General features: G+C 39.2%; 1 protein-coding gene across 4 annotated transcripts in view; it reads left to right on the top strand.

Annotated features, from left to right (window-relative positions):
* The window catches only part of SNAP23 (synaptosome associated protein 23), a 32805-nt gene extending 21673 nt beyond the window's left edge, over window positions 1-11132 (top strand). For all 4 annotated transcript variants that reach the window (XM_019496509.2, XM_019496510.2, XM_014595523.3 and 1 more), the window contains exons 4-8: window positions 140-188; window positions 684-801; window positions 4344-4496; window positions 5639-5783; window positions 8172-11132. In XM_019496509.2, coding sequence (XP_019352054.1) covers window positions 140-188; window positions 684-801; window positions 4344-4496; window positions 5639-5783; window positions 8172-8237 — 531 coding nt within the window. In that variant the 3' untranslated portion in view covers window positions 8238-11132. The remainder of the gene's footprint in view (window positions 1-139; window positions 189-683; window positions 802-4343; window positions 4497-5638; window positions 5784-8171) is intronic.
* The last annotated feature ends 2420 nt before the right edge of the window (window positions 11133-13552 follow it).

Raw genomic sequence — 13552 nt, 5'->3', positions numbered from 1 at the left:
TGTGTCTCATGGAAGTGATGTAATTCTTCAGTATAAACTTCTATAATCCAGTGTTCTGTTGTAGTTCAAAGATGGATTGCATTTTTCACTGGCACTAGAGTGTTTTTACTTTGTACTTAAAATAGCTTTTTCTTTACAGTCCCAGGATGTAGGAGTCAAGACTATCACCATGCTGGATGAACAAGGAGGTAAGTTCTTGGACACAAAATGGAATTGTGAATATGGCGTCTTGCATGGCTTGCAAAAATTGGTACTAATGTTTTTATGGTGTCCACATTTATCAGCTTTTGGCTTCCTTAATTCTAATTGATATAGAAAGGCAAGTAGGATATTCCTGTGTTTTTGCTTTTGGTTTAAAGTTAGCCAGGGATAACAGCCAAGTAATGGTGGTGTGATGTATCCTTCCTGAGAACAGGAATTTCGTGCAACTCTTAAAGTAAACACAAAATGACAAAAATACTATGCTGTGGGGGGGAAGACTCTTAAGCAAGGAATTCTAGAAACCTGCAAGCAGCATCTGTTGTGACATATGCCACTAGCACTTAACCTTTCAAAGAAGTGCGTTTTGTGGTGGGGGGGGGAGTGTCAGTGTGCAAATATATCTTGCAGTTTAGATGCCACCCTTTCAAATAGAATTCTCCGGTAATGTCTGATCTCCTCAAGCTTTGTCTACTTCCTTTTAGAAAAACTAGATCGTATAGAAGAAGGCATGGACCAGATAAACAAGGACATGAGAGAAGCTGAGAAGACTTTGACAGAACTCAATAAGTGTTGTGGTCTTTGTATCTGTCCTTGTAAAAGGTCAGTTGGTTCATATTTGGGTGCAAGTTCTAGGGGCCTACAAAAAATATCCTACTGGGGAAAGGGAAAGTCGACACTAGTAGTTAGAATTTCTTAGAGGCATCTGATACTTATGAATAGCTTGCTGAAAAAGTACTCTTCATATACTAGTAGCTAAAACGTGCCTGTAGTAACCATTTGTTATCTTGACTTTTTGGATGATGATAGGTATTAACATATTTGTATAGCGTCTTGCACAATGGAATGCTAATCTGCTTTAAGCTAATAACTTTGCATTGGAAGGTGGCATCTAAAAACCATTCCCTCTCCAAAATATTTCTCTGCTGAAGGCCCCCCCCCAATCCTCCTAAGTGGAGGTGGGGAAAAAGGTCTAGCATTTAATGGAAATTGCATGTTGTACACTGCAGTGGGAGCAGAGAAAGGAAAAGAGGAATAAGCTTTGGTCTATCGGTTTTAATCTTTCTCCAGTTTCATTTGTAATACTTCATCTGTTCATCAGTGTTGCTACCAACCTATTAGAAAGTGTCAGGTAATAAAAGGCTTTTTCTGAAATTGGCTAAATGGCACTTCTGTTTGCTTAAACGTTCTACAGCAAAAAGTGAGGTGAAGAGCAGAGCATTGCTGACTCTAGGTAGGTTAATTGGTATTTAAAAATGTGTAATTGAGTTGAAACTATACAAAGAAAGTAGTGGTAGGGGAAAGAAGAAATTCTCATGCATATTCTTCCAATGAACTTGTGTATACAATCTTCATTCTCATGGTCCATTGATAAAAGCCAAAAGAAGCCCGATATGAAAGATTGTGAATCAGGTGGATTAACTCCAAGTTAAAATACCTCAAGATAACAGCCTGTGCTCATTCAGATCATAAAGTTAAGTGACCATTCTAGATTAAAATGGAGAACTATTTCCAGTTCTGAAGGTTCACCTTATTTTATAAATCTGAAATTAATAGCTCTGGCCTGTAGTTTAGGTCAAAGTTGTTGTCTCAAAATATGATTTCACTTGGATATCTTCCTTCTTGGCAGATTTCTAGGTTTCACATATGTTGCTCATTGCAGTCATAGGCAGTGAGCTGGTATCTTTTCACTCACATCCTCTGTTAAATACTATCTCATGCTGTGTTTAAAGCATTTTTGTAGCAGTTCCAAATATATTAACTGTGTAAGATTACTGACCTAATGAAGTGCCTTAGGTTTTGGTATGTGTGGTGAGAAATAGATTAAATGGAGGAAGATAAAAAGCTATCAGCTCTTCAAATCCACTTGGTACAGTCCTTTCATCCCAAATTCCACTGAGTGATAGATTTTGCACAGATATACATCACTGGGAATAACTTCTCTTTTTCTCCTTCCCTCACTTGAAGACTGCTTTATAAATATAATTTTGTTTTGTTTTGTTTTCTTCCAACATGGAACCTTAGCTGTACTCTGAAAAATCTGTGTCACTAACAACTGTTTGCTTGTTTGGTCTTTACTGTCTCTTTTCTCATTCTCTCCTAACACCCTCACTTACTTTCTAAAAATGAAGACTAAGTACCAGAAGCTGGATTCGATTAACTGGTGAAAGTGGATTTTAAGACAAGGGCACCCTGTACTCTTAACCAGCTGTCTAAGGTGATGTTCTAATTGGATGTACACTTGCATGTGCATGCTGTATGCATGCAAGAAGTCTCGTGTCTGCTTTTGTGTTGTAATATTGATGTTTGTTTATAGACAAGAATATATGCTAGGGAATGGGTCAGTCATAGCAGCCTGTTAACCCTGATCCAGCTGCCTGAACCTGGGCTGTAAATGCTAGAGTTTTACTGTATATCACTACAGATCTTGAGCATATTGGCTTTCTTCAGTAACTATAGTAGCTTTTTAAAGGATGTTGGTTAGGTTGTTATTTGTTAACTGCAGACTTGCTCCCTCTCAAGTTCCTTCAATGAACACAGTAAGTTTTGAGAAGAAGCTGCTTTTTCTGTCGGCCCCACAAATCAAGGAAAATGGTTCCTGGACTCTTGCATGATCTGAGAGACACTCTACCCTTCTGAACCCTATACCATCCCACTGAAGAACTAAAATGTTAATTATCCCTTTACCTAATATGTGCACCCCCATGCAGAAATGAGTTTCTTCTTATATGAATAGGAATGAATGGACGTCTTAAAGTGAATCAGAGTACAAAAAGGGATCAGATTTGTAGGAGGGCTGCATCTCAGTTTGGAGGTAGTTACCAGTTACTGTGTTTTTATTTAAGTTTCTTTCCACTGTTTCTGTTGAAGATGCATGGTTCTATTAAGGGTTTGTCTTTGTTTTGTTTTTTTTATACCAGTTAGACTATTTCTGAACATCATAATTTACTCCTTGATCCAGGAGTAGCAAATAACTCAAGTCCATTCTGTTTGACATAGGCATCTGCTATCATAAAACCTTAAATGAATTGCAGAATCAAGGAGAAGTTGTGAAATGGAGTAGACTTCTTCATTTGGACCAGATTTGGATTCCCAAGTTTGCTTCTTGAAAAGATATTTTTGATCATTCTGACTTGTTCAGGGTCATAGCCAATGCAAAATAGGTTGTTGTGTGTTTTGTTTTTTTTTTGGTTTTTTTTTTTTTTGCTGCTTTGCTCATCTGCAGTCCTAGTGTTGTTACAGCAAACAGTAATTAAAATCTGAGGGAGGTTTTTGGTTGGTTGTCTTTTATTTTTGGGGGGAAAAAAAAAAATTTAAGGCCTGATTTCATAATAGCTCTTCTTTAGATTAAAGGGCTGCTTTCTCTTGCCCATCTCCAAATCTCTCTCCTTTATTCCAGTGCAGCACAAAGTGTGGATGCAGTTTAAAATGCTCTTATGTCAGTTATAGCTTATTCTTTTCAAGTATAAGCATTTCAGTCTGCACTGATGGAAGTCTTACAATCTGTATTAGCCTGATCTCTTGTCTAGATGGTCACAATTGTTGCTTCTGGTCTGTCTGATTGCACTGATTTTATAATTGTTATATTGGGATAAGTTATAGTGCTTTCACTTTTTTATTGCTTTCACTGCTTTCTATGTTGACAGGGTGGAAGTGACTTAGGGGAACCAGGTCTATAAAAAGTTAACAATCCCCTGGCTTGTGTACCTAAACAAGGAGGACATTCAAAAAAAACTAGAATTCTTAGTTCCAAAATTATCCCTTTTTATTAGACCTAGTGGAAAATGGCAAGAAAATTGTCCTTTTCTGCAAGCTTTTGGGATCAAAGTTCTTTTGTCAGGCTTCTGGGAAAAGTGTAGATGGTACAAGATGGTAAAAAGTCCCCATAGGTAGGAAATAAACTTCATTTTTGCACAGAGGGAGCTGAAGATGGAAGGCTGTCCCTTTGGGTCCATGAGAGTGTCTTTGTGAGCTGTGTTGAATAGCTCTTTGATGTGTTGATCAGGTAGAATTCCTTCCCTGAAGGTGTCAGATGGCAGGCAGGGAGGCAAAAAATGTTCTGCAATGAAATTTAAAATACAAAATCAAGAAGGATGCAGCCAACACTTCCTGTACTAAATCAACACCTTTTTTTTTCTTGTAAGGACAAAGAACTTTGAATCTAGCAAGGCATACAAAACAACCTGGGGTGAAAGTTCAGAGATTACAACAGATAATGTGGTAGCCAAGCAACCAAGACGTGTAAATCAGAACCAACAACAGACGGCTGGAGGAGCAAGCGGGGGATATGTTACACGGTATGTTTGTCTATCTCTACATGCCCAAATGAATTCAAGTAGTGACTAGACATGTAACCTAGTGCAGGGGTCAGCAACATTTTTGGCCAGAGTGCCAAACACACCAGCCTCCACACATGCCTTGATTTGACATGCTGGAGGCAGGTGGCAGGGGAGCCACAAGGGGCCCAATCCTTGTTGCTGGCAATGGGTGCACACATGCCTCTGGGTGGATGGTGGGGGAAGGGCCAATTTTGTGCTGCCCCAGCCCCATCCCTGACATGCACCCCAAGAGTTGCATGCACCTGCTGCTGCCCTGGATCAATGCAAGAGCTCCAGACCTTGCTGCAACTGTTTGCAGCCTGCCTGCCACCTGCTACAGGTGCCCAGAGCCCAGGGCAACTGCGGCAGGCAGCTGGAAGGCTGCAAACAGCTGCATCAGGCTCTGGAGCCCCAGCCAGGCTCTATGGTCGTGTGCATGCAGCTGTGCTGCCACCGTGGAGCCTGGCTGGGGCACCAGAGCTTGGTGCAGCTGTCTGGCTAAGCAGCCTAGGTGCCAGCCATGGAGCCCAGGCTGCTTGTAGTAGGACTTGAAGCCTTTCTGCTACATGCTGCAAGTAGCCTGGGCTCCATGGTTGGTGGCAGCTGCCCAGAGCCTGGGCTAGCTGTGGCATGCTGAACAAAATGGCCTTGCCCTGCCATGTTCCTGCATGTGTGCCAGGGGCTGCCGACCTCTGTTCTAGTGCTGATCAGAAAGGGGTTGCTTTTGCTTGATGACTTCCATATAGTTTCACTTTTCATAGCATTTGAAATAAAGAGAATACCAATTACTGTTCTCCTGTTTCTGGATGGAGAGGATCAAAAGCGCAGTGCTCTAATTTTTCTAAATGTATAGCTACTATTGTAATGCTTAGTCTGAGGATTGTCCTTTTGAATTTTGAGGAGTCTTTTAGTGAAACTTTGTGTCCACTTTAGCAACATGAAATCAAGAATGAGGTTGAAAGGTTGATTGCATGGTACTAGATAATTACAGACCCCTTGACTTGGAAATAAAGTTTGTAATGACTCGTGTGTTTTTTTTAGTGGGCAATCCCAGAATAAAATCTCAGGTGGGGAAGCAATTTCTTGGTTCCTGAACAGTTTTCTCTCTTGATAATCAATAGGATAACAAATGATGCCAGAGAGGATGAGATGGAAGAAAATCTGACTCAGGTGGGAACTATCCTAGGGAATCTAAAACACATGGCTTTGGATATGGGCAATGAGATTGATTCACAGAACAAGCAGATAGACCGGATAAATGAGAAGGTAAGAGCCAAGGAGTCCTGTCCCTGCCACCTTCACCTTTTTGACCTAGTTGGAAAGATAAATAATAAGGAACTGTTTAAGTAAATAGAATTACCTTTGTGCTTTATGATGCATTTTACCACTGCAAGCATCTTGATGGTAGCACACTAAACTCTTACTACCAATCCCTGAACATAATCTATAACTTGTAACAATGCACTTCCAAACTGTGTGCTGTCAATGTTGGGATCAGCGTTCTAACTGATGAATCAAAATGAAGTACTTCCAAGAGTCAAACATCAATCAGACTGTAGAATTGGATGCTTAGAGAGCTGTTCATCCACACTTAAGTTGGGAGGAAACTTGCTACAGTGGGGGTTTTTTCTTGCAGCAGCATGAAACTTCTAATACAATTTCTTTGCAATGCACAAAACTTGCTCATAGTCCTCTAACACACAATATTACTCTTTTGAGTGTGTTCTTGTTGTTGTTTTAAACATCATTTTCTCTAAATGGCAAAGAGAAAGTAAATGGGGACGTCTTATTTACTGTTTCTACCAAGATGAGAACTAGGGGTCATAAGAAGAAACTAGTAGGTAATGCATTTAAAACTAACAAAAGGAAGTCCTTTTTTCATACAGCATGTAATTCAGATGTGGATCTTCTTGCCACCAGACATTGTGGAAGCTGGCAGCGTAGCCAGATTCAAAAGGATTGAACAAATTCTTGGAGGAAAGGAGTATCAGTAGCTGTTGAGCATGGGAGTGAGGGGCACAAGCTCAGAACTAGAATTTCATAGACCCTAAAAATGCTGGAGGCTGCAAATGAAAAACAGGGCGAGGGGGAGCCCTGCTTATACCCGGTTCGCTCTCCCTTTTCAGCATCCAGTCTTTACCACTGACACAGGAGACTAGCAAGATGTACCTATGGTCCAACCCAGTAAATGGCAATTCTCATGTTCTTATTAAGATGAACTGATGATGAATTTTAAGCATTTAGTAGCTTTTATGGGTGCAAGTTAGGATGGCGCAAGCTGAGTGTTCCAAAAATAGGAAGGTGTTGAGCTCTTAATTGGTGCTTTAAAGTTGCACCACCTCTTTCTCCCTGCACTCCAGTTCAGCAGTCACCAAGAAGTGATGGATTTCACCCTTTAAAATCCATGCTAGCTAAAAAGGGAAACAAAAGTAATAATAATATTACACACAAATATATAAAATAAACTGAAAAGGGAAGCTGATAATTGCTTGCAGCTTGATTGCTAGCTAGCAAGAAGGGAACCTGAAAGTCCTTAACCACAACCAAAGGGTCTTAATAGTACAAGAAGAAATACGAAGGTGACTTACACCAATTACAGGTTTTGTACCCAGGGAAGAATTAAAAAAACACCAGTCAACCTGGTTCAATATAATGTGGCTAACAGTAAATACAACTCTCCACGTTCCCTGCTTTATACCTGTAGTATAAGTTTTGGCAGTATTGCCAGTATGCAGCTCTGACTGGTGGTCAAAAACATGGCTAGTTCAAAAAGTGTTTTAAAATAGCTAGGAACAGGAAAGGTTTGTCCTTCAGTGAGACATGAAGGAGCTGTCTTATGGCAATGACCTGTTTACTGTCTGTTTGGGGAAAGATTAGTTATTTATAAAACCTAAAAGTGTTTCTTTAATTTGAGATGGTCAGAACAAAAACCAATGGCTGGACAGTGAGGCTAGAACAACTTTTTGGAGACCCAACACTTTAAATCCTGATTTGGATGTCTAAGTATCTTCTGGACTATAGAATTTCATGGGCTCCTTGTAGGCCTCGCTGATTGTAACACTTTGGCTTGTGTGTGTGGTGTGGTTTGTTTTTTGGGGTTTTTGTTTTGTTTTTAAATCCAGGTGGTTAGGTTAGATTAAACTTGTGTCATCTGACAGTGACTTTTAGCTTGTGGGTTTTTTTAATTGGTTTATAGAGTCCAAGCCCCTAATATGAAAAAAGTATGTTTTTAAACAGTGAAGTTCTTGCAAAATTATTTCCTAAACCCTATCCTACCTCAGCTGCTATCAGAGAAACAAAGTATTGTGGAAAGCCACTTACCTTACTAGTCACTGAAGTAAGCTTAGAGGAAAATCCTTGTCAGATTTCCCTATATAATTTCTCCCAGCTCCTCTAAAGCCTCAAGAGGATGGCTAGAGTGATGAAAGAGAACTAATACAATCTTTCTGCCCTTTTGCAAAACTACAAGCCACTACTGAGTCGTCAACAACAAAGGCTTCCCATTTCCCTTCTACGAATCCAAATAGTAGCACAGCGCAGTTCTGTGGACCAGCCTATGGGGTAGGGGTGGACTTTGAATTTAGTATGTTAATTTTGCTTGGCATAAAGTCTTCCAGTTGCCTGTTGTTCTTAAACATGCTTTTTATGTTTCAGGCGGATACCAACAAAGATCGCATTGAGCATGCCAATGTCAGAGCCAAGAAACTCATTGATAGCTAAAGCCTGCTGCCATTGTCCAATATCTTTCTCCAGCTGCAAGCCACCATTTTCATGGATCTGTGAAACTTCCTGTATCTCAGAATAAAAAGGGCTGTGAAGAGTGAAAAGGAAGCTGCTTCATTAGGGTTTCCCTTTTCTTGGCCTTGTATTCAGACTTGGCTTTGACTTCTCCAGCAAAGTTGCCAACCTAGTTCACTCTTCCTAGAGAAGAATTGATCCTGTTTTAATCTAATTTTAATTCGGCCTGTGCAGGGCTTGCTTTCACAGCTTTCGGTTTTTGGTTTGGTTCCCCCCCACCTTTTTTTGTTCTTAATATATTCCTCATCCCTTCCACTGCACAAACTGTTCTGTTCCATTTGGGGGAAAATGGTGGTGTAACATGAGTTAACACTTGTGGAAAGGTTGGACAGGGCACTTCATATGCTTTATGTTCTTTTGAATTACCTCAGTTGTCTACCCTCACTAAAATAAGGGCTTGATTCTTATGTCTGGTATTCCTTAATTTAGCAGGCTAATCCATAGTTTTGCAGGTGGTCAGTTTAACTTCCAAGCAATTTATGAAAGGTTCTGGGGGGCTAAGTTTGAACTACCAGATTTAACAAGTTATAGTCCAGTGGCTACTACATTTAGGTTGAGGGCTTTAATACATATTTAAACACAAATTGTAATGTTAAATTAAATTGGAGGGGTACACAGGCTTTAATCCATCACTTTACATTAAGGAAAAAATAAATGGCATGGTTAGCAACTTCTGCTGCATTTTTTTTCCTAGCAATTATATCACAACTTTTTTTAAGTAGCCATAAAGCTTTGGACAACTTCAAAATGAATAGAACTATCTGAGCTCACAAGAGGGACTTTAGACTGAATACATAGTAAAGCAGACATCTTGTACTTGTATACATCTGTGTCAAATGTAATCCAGTGCTGTATCAAAAATCTCAATCGGGTTTATATAAAGGCTTTTGTTCCCCTGCAGTGGCTCTGGGGCAGCTTTTTAAATCTCTGAATCATTATAATGGAAGAAATATCTTCTGAAGTCTGACAGACTTGTTCTTTTTAAAGCCTGTGTAAGAAGTCATCCTACTGAAGTATGTATGTGTTATCTTCCCACCTAACCTAAATGATAGGTAATAGCTGTCACAGTCGCAACTGCTTTTTGGAGTATAATCAGGCTGAATTGTTACTTGGCAACAAATTTACAATAAGTGACTAACATTTTAAATCTTTAGTTTGTAGCAATGTTTCTTGAAAGAACAAATATTTCATGAACTACTTTTCTTTTCTCCCTTGTTCTGGGAACAATTTGCTTGCTCTAGTTCTGCTGTAATAAACCAGCTTAGTGATCAGCCTTTAAAACGTATAGTGGGAAATGAACCAAATCCAAGTGGCTTACAACCAGAACGTTCCAGTTTTTCTGTAATAGAGGAGTAGCTAGCTGGGTTGGAAAGGGATTTGTTCTTCCTATGAACAGATTGTTTTGCAAATGCATTTAATCTGCTCTTCCCAGTGTTCTCCTAAAAGTTTAAAACCACAAGTGGATTGTTTCAGTAGTAGAGAAAGCTGTTATAAATCATTCATAGACTGAAGAAGTGGATGCTATATGTAACCTAAGCTGTGATATTCAGTGCTAGCACTTTGCGGGAAAGGGAAGGTTCTGCACAAGTCACTTGAGGATTTCATACGAAATGCTTTTTCCAGTAATTGAGTATTTGCAGCCTTTAGAAAATTCTGGGCTAAACCTAATGTGCAAAAATGTCACAAGATGGGTAATTTTGGTCACACATTAACCAAATATTAGGTATATAACATACTCTAACTAGCATTTTTTAAGCCACTTCAGGGACATCTTGCTGCAAACAAATCCTGGCCATGAAAAATGAAAGCGAGATGTAACTAGAAGGCTAGATAAAACACTATGGAAAATCTAGTATTAGCTTGGTTCATGATGCCAATTTTCACTGATAATGGATACTTCTTGTGGTTGTATGTTGACTTCTGATAGAGCTGGAAGGATGCCCACATGGGTAGCAAAGTAGTACTCAGAAATACTGCAGGCTCCTACAAGCTCTTAAACAGCGCATGGGAAAGTGTTGGGTTTTTTTGTATTTGTGTTGCTTTATTTGTTAAAGGGATTTGAATACCTAAGATCCTCCCCCCCCCTCCACTGTAAGTCTGTTAGTTGGAAAAAAACCCAAAACATTTCATGTAAACAACATTTTGGGCTTTTGTTCACTTCAGCAATTATGTTCTGCTCGGGATAGGAAACTCAATAGTTTCTTTAGTGCAGGGCCACAGATCACAGGATTCCCTGTGTACCTGTGAGCTGGATCTAACCTGTAGGCCAGGGGTTGAGCACCCCTGTCCTAGAACTTCTTCTATGATTCCTTTGGAATACTCTACTTCCCTTTTCCCCTCCCATCCCCCACTACTGAAAAAAATTTTTTTTTTTTACCTGTTTGACTTCCCATGCTGCTGTTACAGAAACTGAATATGTTAGCTATGAAGACTAGTACCATCAGTGATGCACAAAAATGTAATATTGCAGGTTAAAACAGTTTCCCATGTGACACTGCTTGTGTTTATACAGCTCACCTGGGACCTAATTACTGTACAACCCTTGTGCCAATGTGACAGCACATGGATACAGCTTGATTAACTAACAGAATATCAGTGTTTTCATGTTGTACAGAACTGGGGCCTTGAAGGGGTTAGGGCACTGATGTGTCAAAGCTATCTACACACCAATGGTTTGCTTCTCATTTTTGCTGGCCTAAATTGTAATAAAATTTCATCGTATGTACTAGATAGAATAAAAGTTATTTATGTGCATATTTTCTTTTTATGTTAAGTACAATTCTGAATAGCATACAGAATTAAACTTCTTTTATGGTTGGTTTGCATCATTAAGCCATTATGTATGACAAAATACAGAACTTTAATCATCTTACCTTTGGGAAAACTTGGCAGAACCAATTCCCAAGGTCTCACTCCTTTTCCTGTCTCGCATGATTCTTGTTTTAAGATGCTTTTGCACAGCTGTAGCTGGCTGTGGTTACTTAAACAAAATATCTGCCTCCACATCCTCAAAGGTTTGTTATACAATGATGAAGCAGAGCTAAACCATTCTATTTACTTGCTTGATGAAGATGCATGCATAACAAATGATGCAGTTCAGATGATGCCTAATAACTTACCTGCCTTCCTATACATCCTTGGAAGTGATCCACACAGCTGCATGACTTAAAATAATTGCAAAATAGTATACTGTTTTAGTGGATTTCTAATGCAATTCTAGTTTGCAAAGTTTGTTGATGTAACAACAAATGCAGAGACAATAAGTAGCTTCATTAAAAAAGAAAAATGGTGTGAAAAAACTGAGGTAAGGTGAGAGCACAAGAGTGCATAACTAACTCTCCCCTCGATATTCCCACTGCAGAGTTGTTTGCCCTACAAGCCACAGTTAGCACTTGAGGTGGTGTCACAGCTAAAATAGCAACATATTGGTTAAATATTTTTATGGGTAAATGTATGACTGTAAAGTAGCTGCAGAGCAATGAAAAAAGGATAAGTGAAGTGGGTCAAAGAGTGGGGTAGGGGAAGAATGACCTGAGGCACCCATATAGAGTAAATACTCTTATTAAGATAATGCAGTATATGCTACTGTAATACAAGGATGTACATAAGTCTAGGGCTGGACTTTTTTTCAACAGCAGGTAGCATACCTAGAAATTCTTCAAGTATCTCCAAACTTATGAGAAGGGCTGTTTGCCTTTATAATAAGATAGCTTTCTCTTGCCTCCTGTAGGAAAAGTATTTATGTGAAATTGCCAGAAAATGAGTTATTTATATTTATGCTACTAAGTTCTGCTACTTGAAAACTTTTTCATGTGGTTGCAGCTATATTAATTGAAGAGGGATTCTCACAGCTTTTCTGGCAAAAACAAACAAACAACCCTCCACTAGCCTATGGGGGTGCTAGCATTAACACTACAGCTCTCTGTGATAATACTTAAAGTAGAATATACCTGAAAAGAGGCTTGCTTGAGTGTTTTCTGACTATCATCTATATATGACATAATGAATGTTAAAAGAACTCCGCTGTGCTTCAGAGCCACACTTATTCCTCCAAAATTGACATGTATGAGTCAAGTAGCTACTGGACTGAACTGCTGAGCAGTAGAGAAGATGGCAGTTGCTTCACTTATTGACATGCTGTTTTTCTGACCAAAGAGATTAATCTATTTTCTTATCCTCTGTGATCAACTACATTTAAGATTCCTTGTTCATAATTTTATGAAGAAAGTTAAGGAATGATGGGCTGTCCTCTTACCCATTTTCTCCTGCATAAGTAATCCTCTTTGTCTCAGCATGAACAGCTGCAATTATAAGTTAGACAGTTAAAAGAGCAATGATGCCCAGTTTTGGCCCCATGGGCCAGCTGAATGGAGTGGGGCTAGCCTGCAGGCTATCTGCTGCACCAACATGCCCCTCACCACCTCTGCACCAAGCAATGAAACTACCTCCTACTTACCTGAAGTTAACAGCTTGCTTGAATTACATGCACTTATTTTTAAAAGGGGCTGGAGGGGGAGTTGTACAGTATTTCAGCTGTAGCTTCTGTATTTAACCCTAATAGTACTGGTATGGTAAGACTCGATTCACCCCAATTAACGCTGAGTTTTTCCAATCTACCTGCAGATTAATTAAATGAGTTTTTTTTACATGAGTTACAGCAGTTACGTACTTGTCACCCAACAACCTTTTATCACTAGTGCTTGTAGAACTTTTATTATTTCATAAAATACATAGCTAGTACTATTCTCTCCATTGCCTTTCATACTTCAAGTTTGCTTCTTAATAGTTTTACACTGAGAGCAAGCAATTTTCCTTGTTAAAGGACAGTATGAATTTTGTCCCTTTAAGCTACAGCACTGGTAGCACATACTTAAGATGGAAGGGAATGTGGATTTCAGGGAACACTGATTAGATACTAATTCACGCTTGGAATAAATCATACAAGGACAGTGCTCAAATTTCCCCTTAGTGAGGCACTCCTGAAAAATTAGTGCGTATTCTAAGCTTTAAAGGGCAGGGAATTCATGGTAGCACCTGACTTTTTTTTTTTTTTTTTTTTAAAGATGACTACCAATTACATTTCAGTCTACCCACCTATCCAAGCAAGATTAACTGAAGTTCACTGCTGTTTTAACTTTCTATGCATTTTTTAATTCCTAACTAACCTTATTTAACAGGCTTCTGAGAGGACTTAAATATTGCCCATCATTTGCACTGTGCCTGTCCCTCCCTTTAAG

This window comes from Alligator mississippiensis, chromosome 2 (assembly GCF_030867095.1).
Source record: "Alligator mississippiensis isolate rAllMis1 chromosome 2, rAllMis1, whole genome shotgun sequence".
Taxonomy (NCBI): domain Eukaryota; kingdom Metazoa; phylum Chordata; order Crocodylia; family Alligatoridae; genus Alligator; species Alligator mississippiensis.
This window is presented reverse-complemented; position numbering and strand designations above follow the sequence as displayed.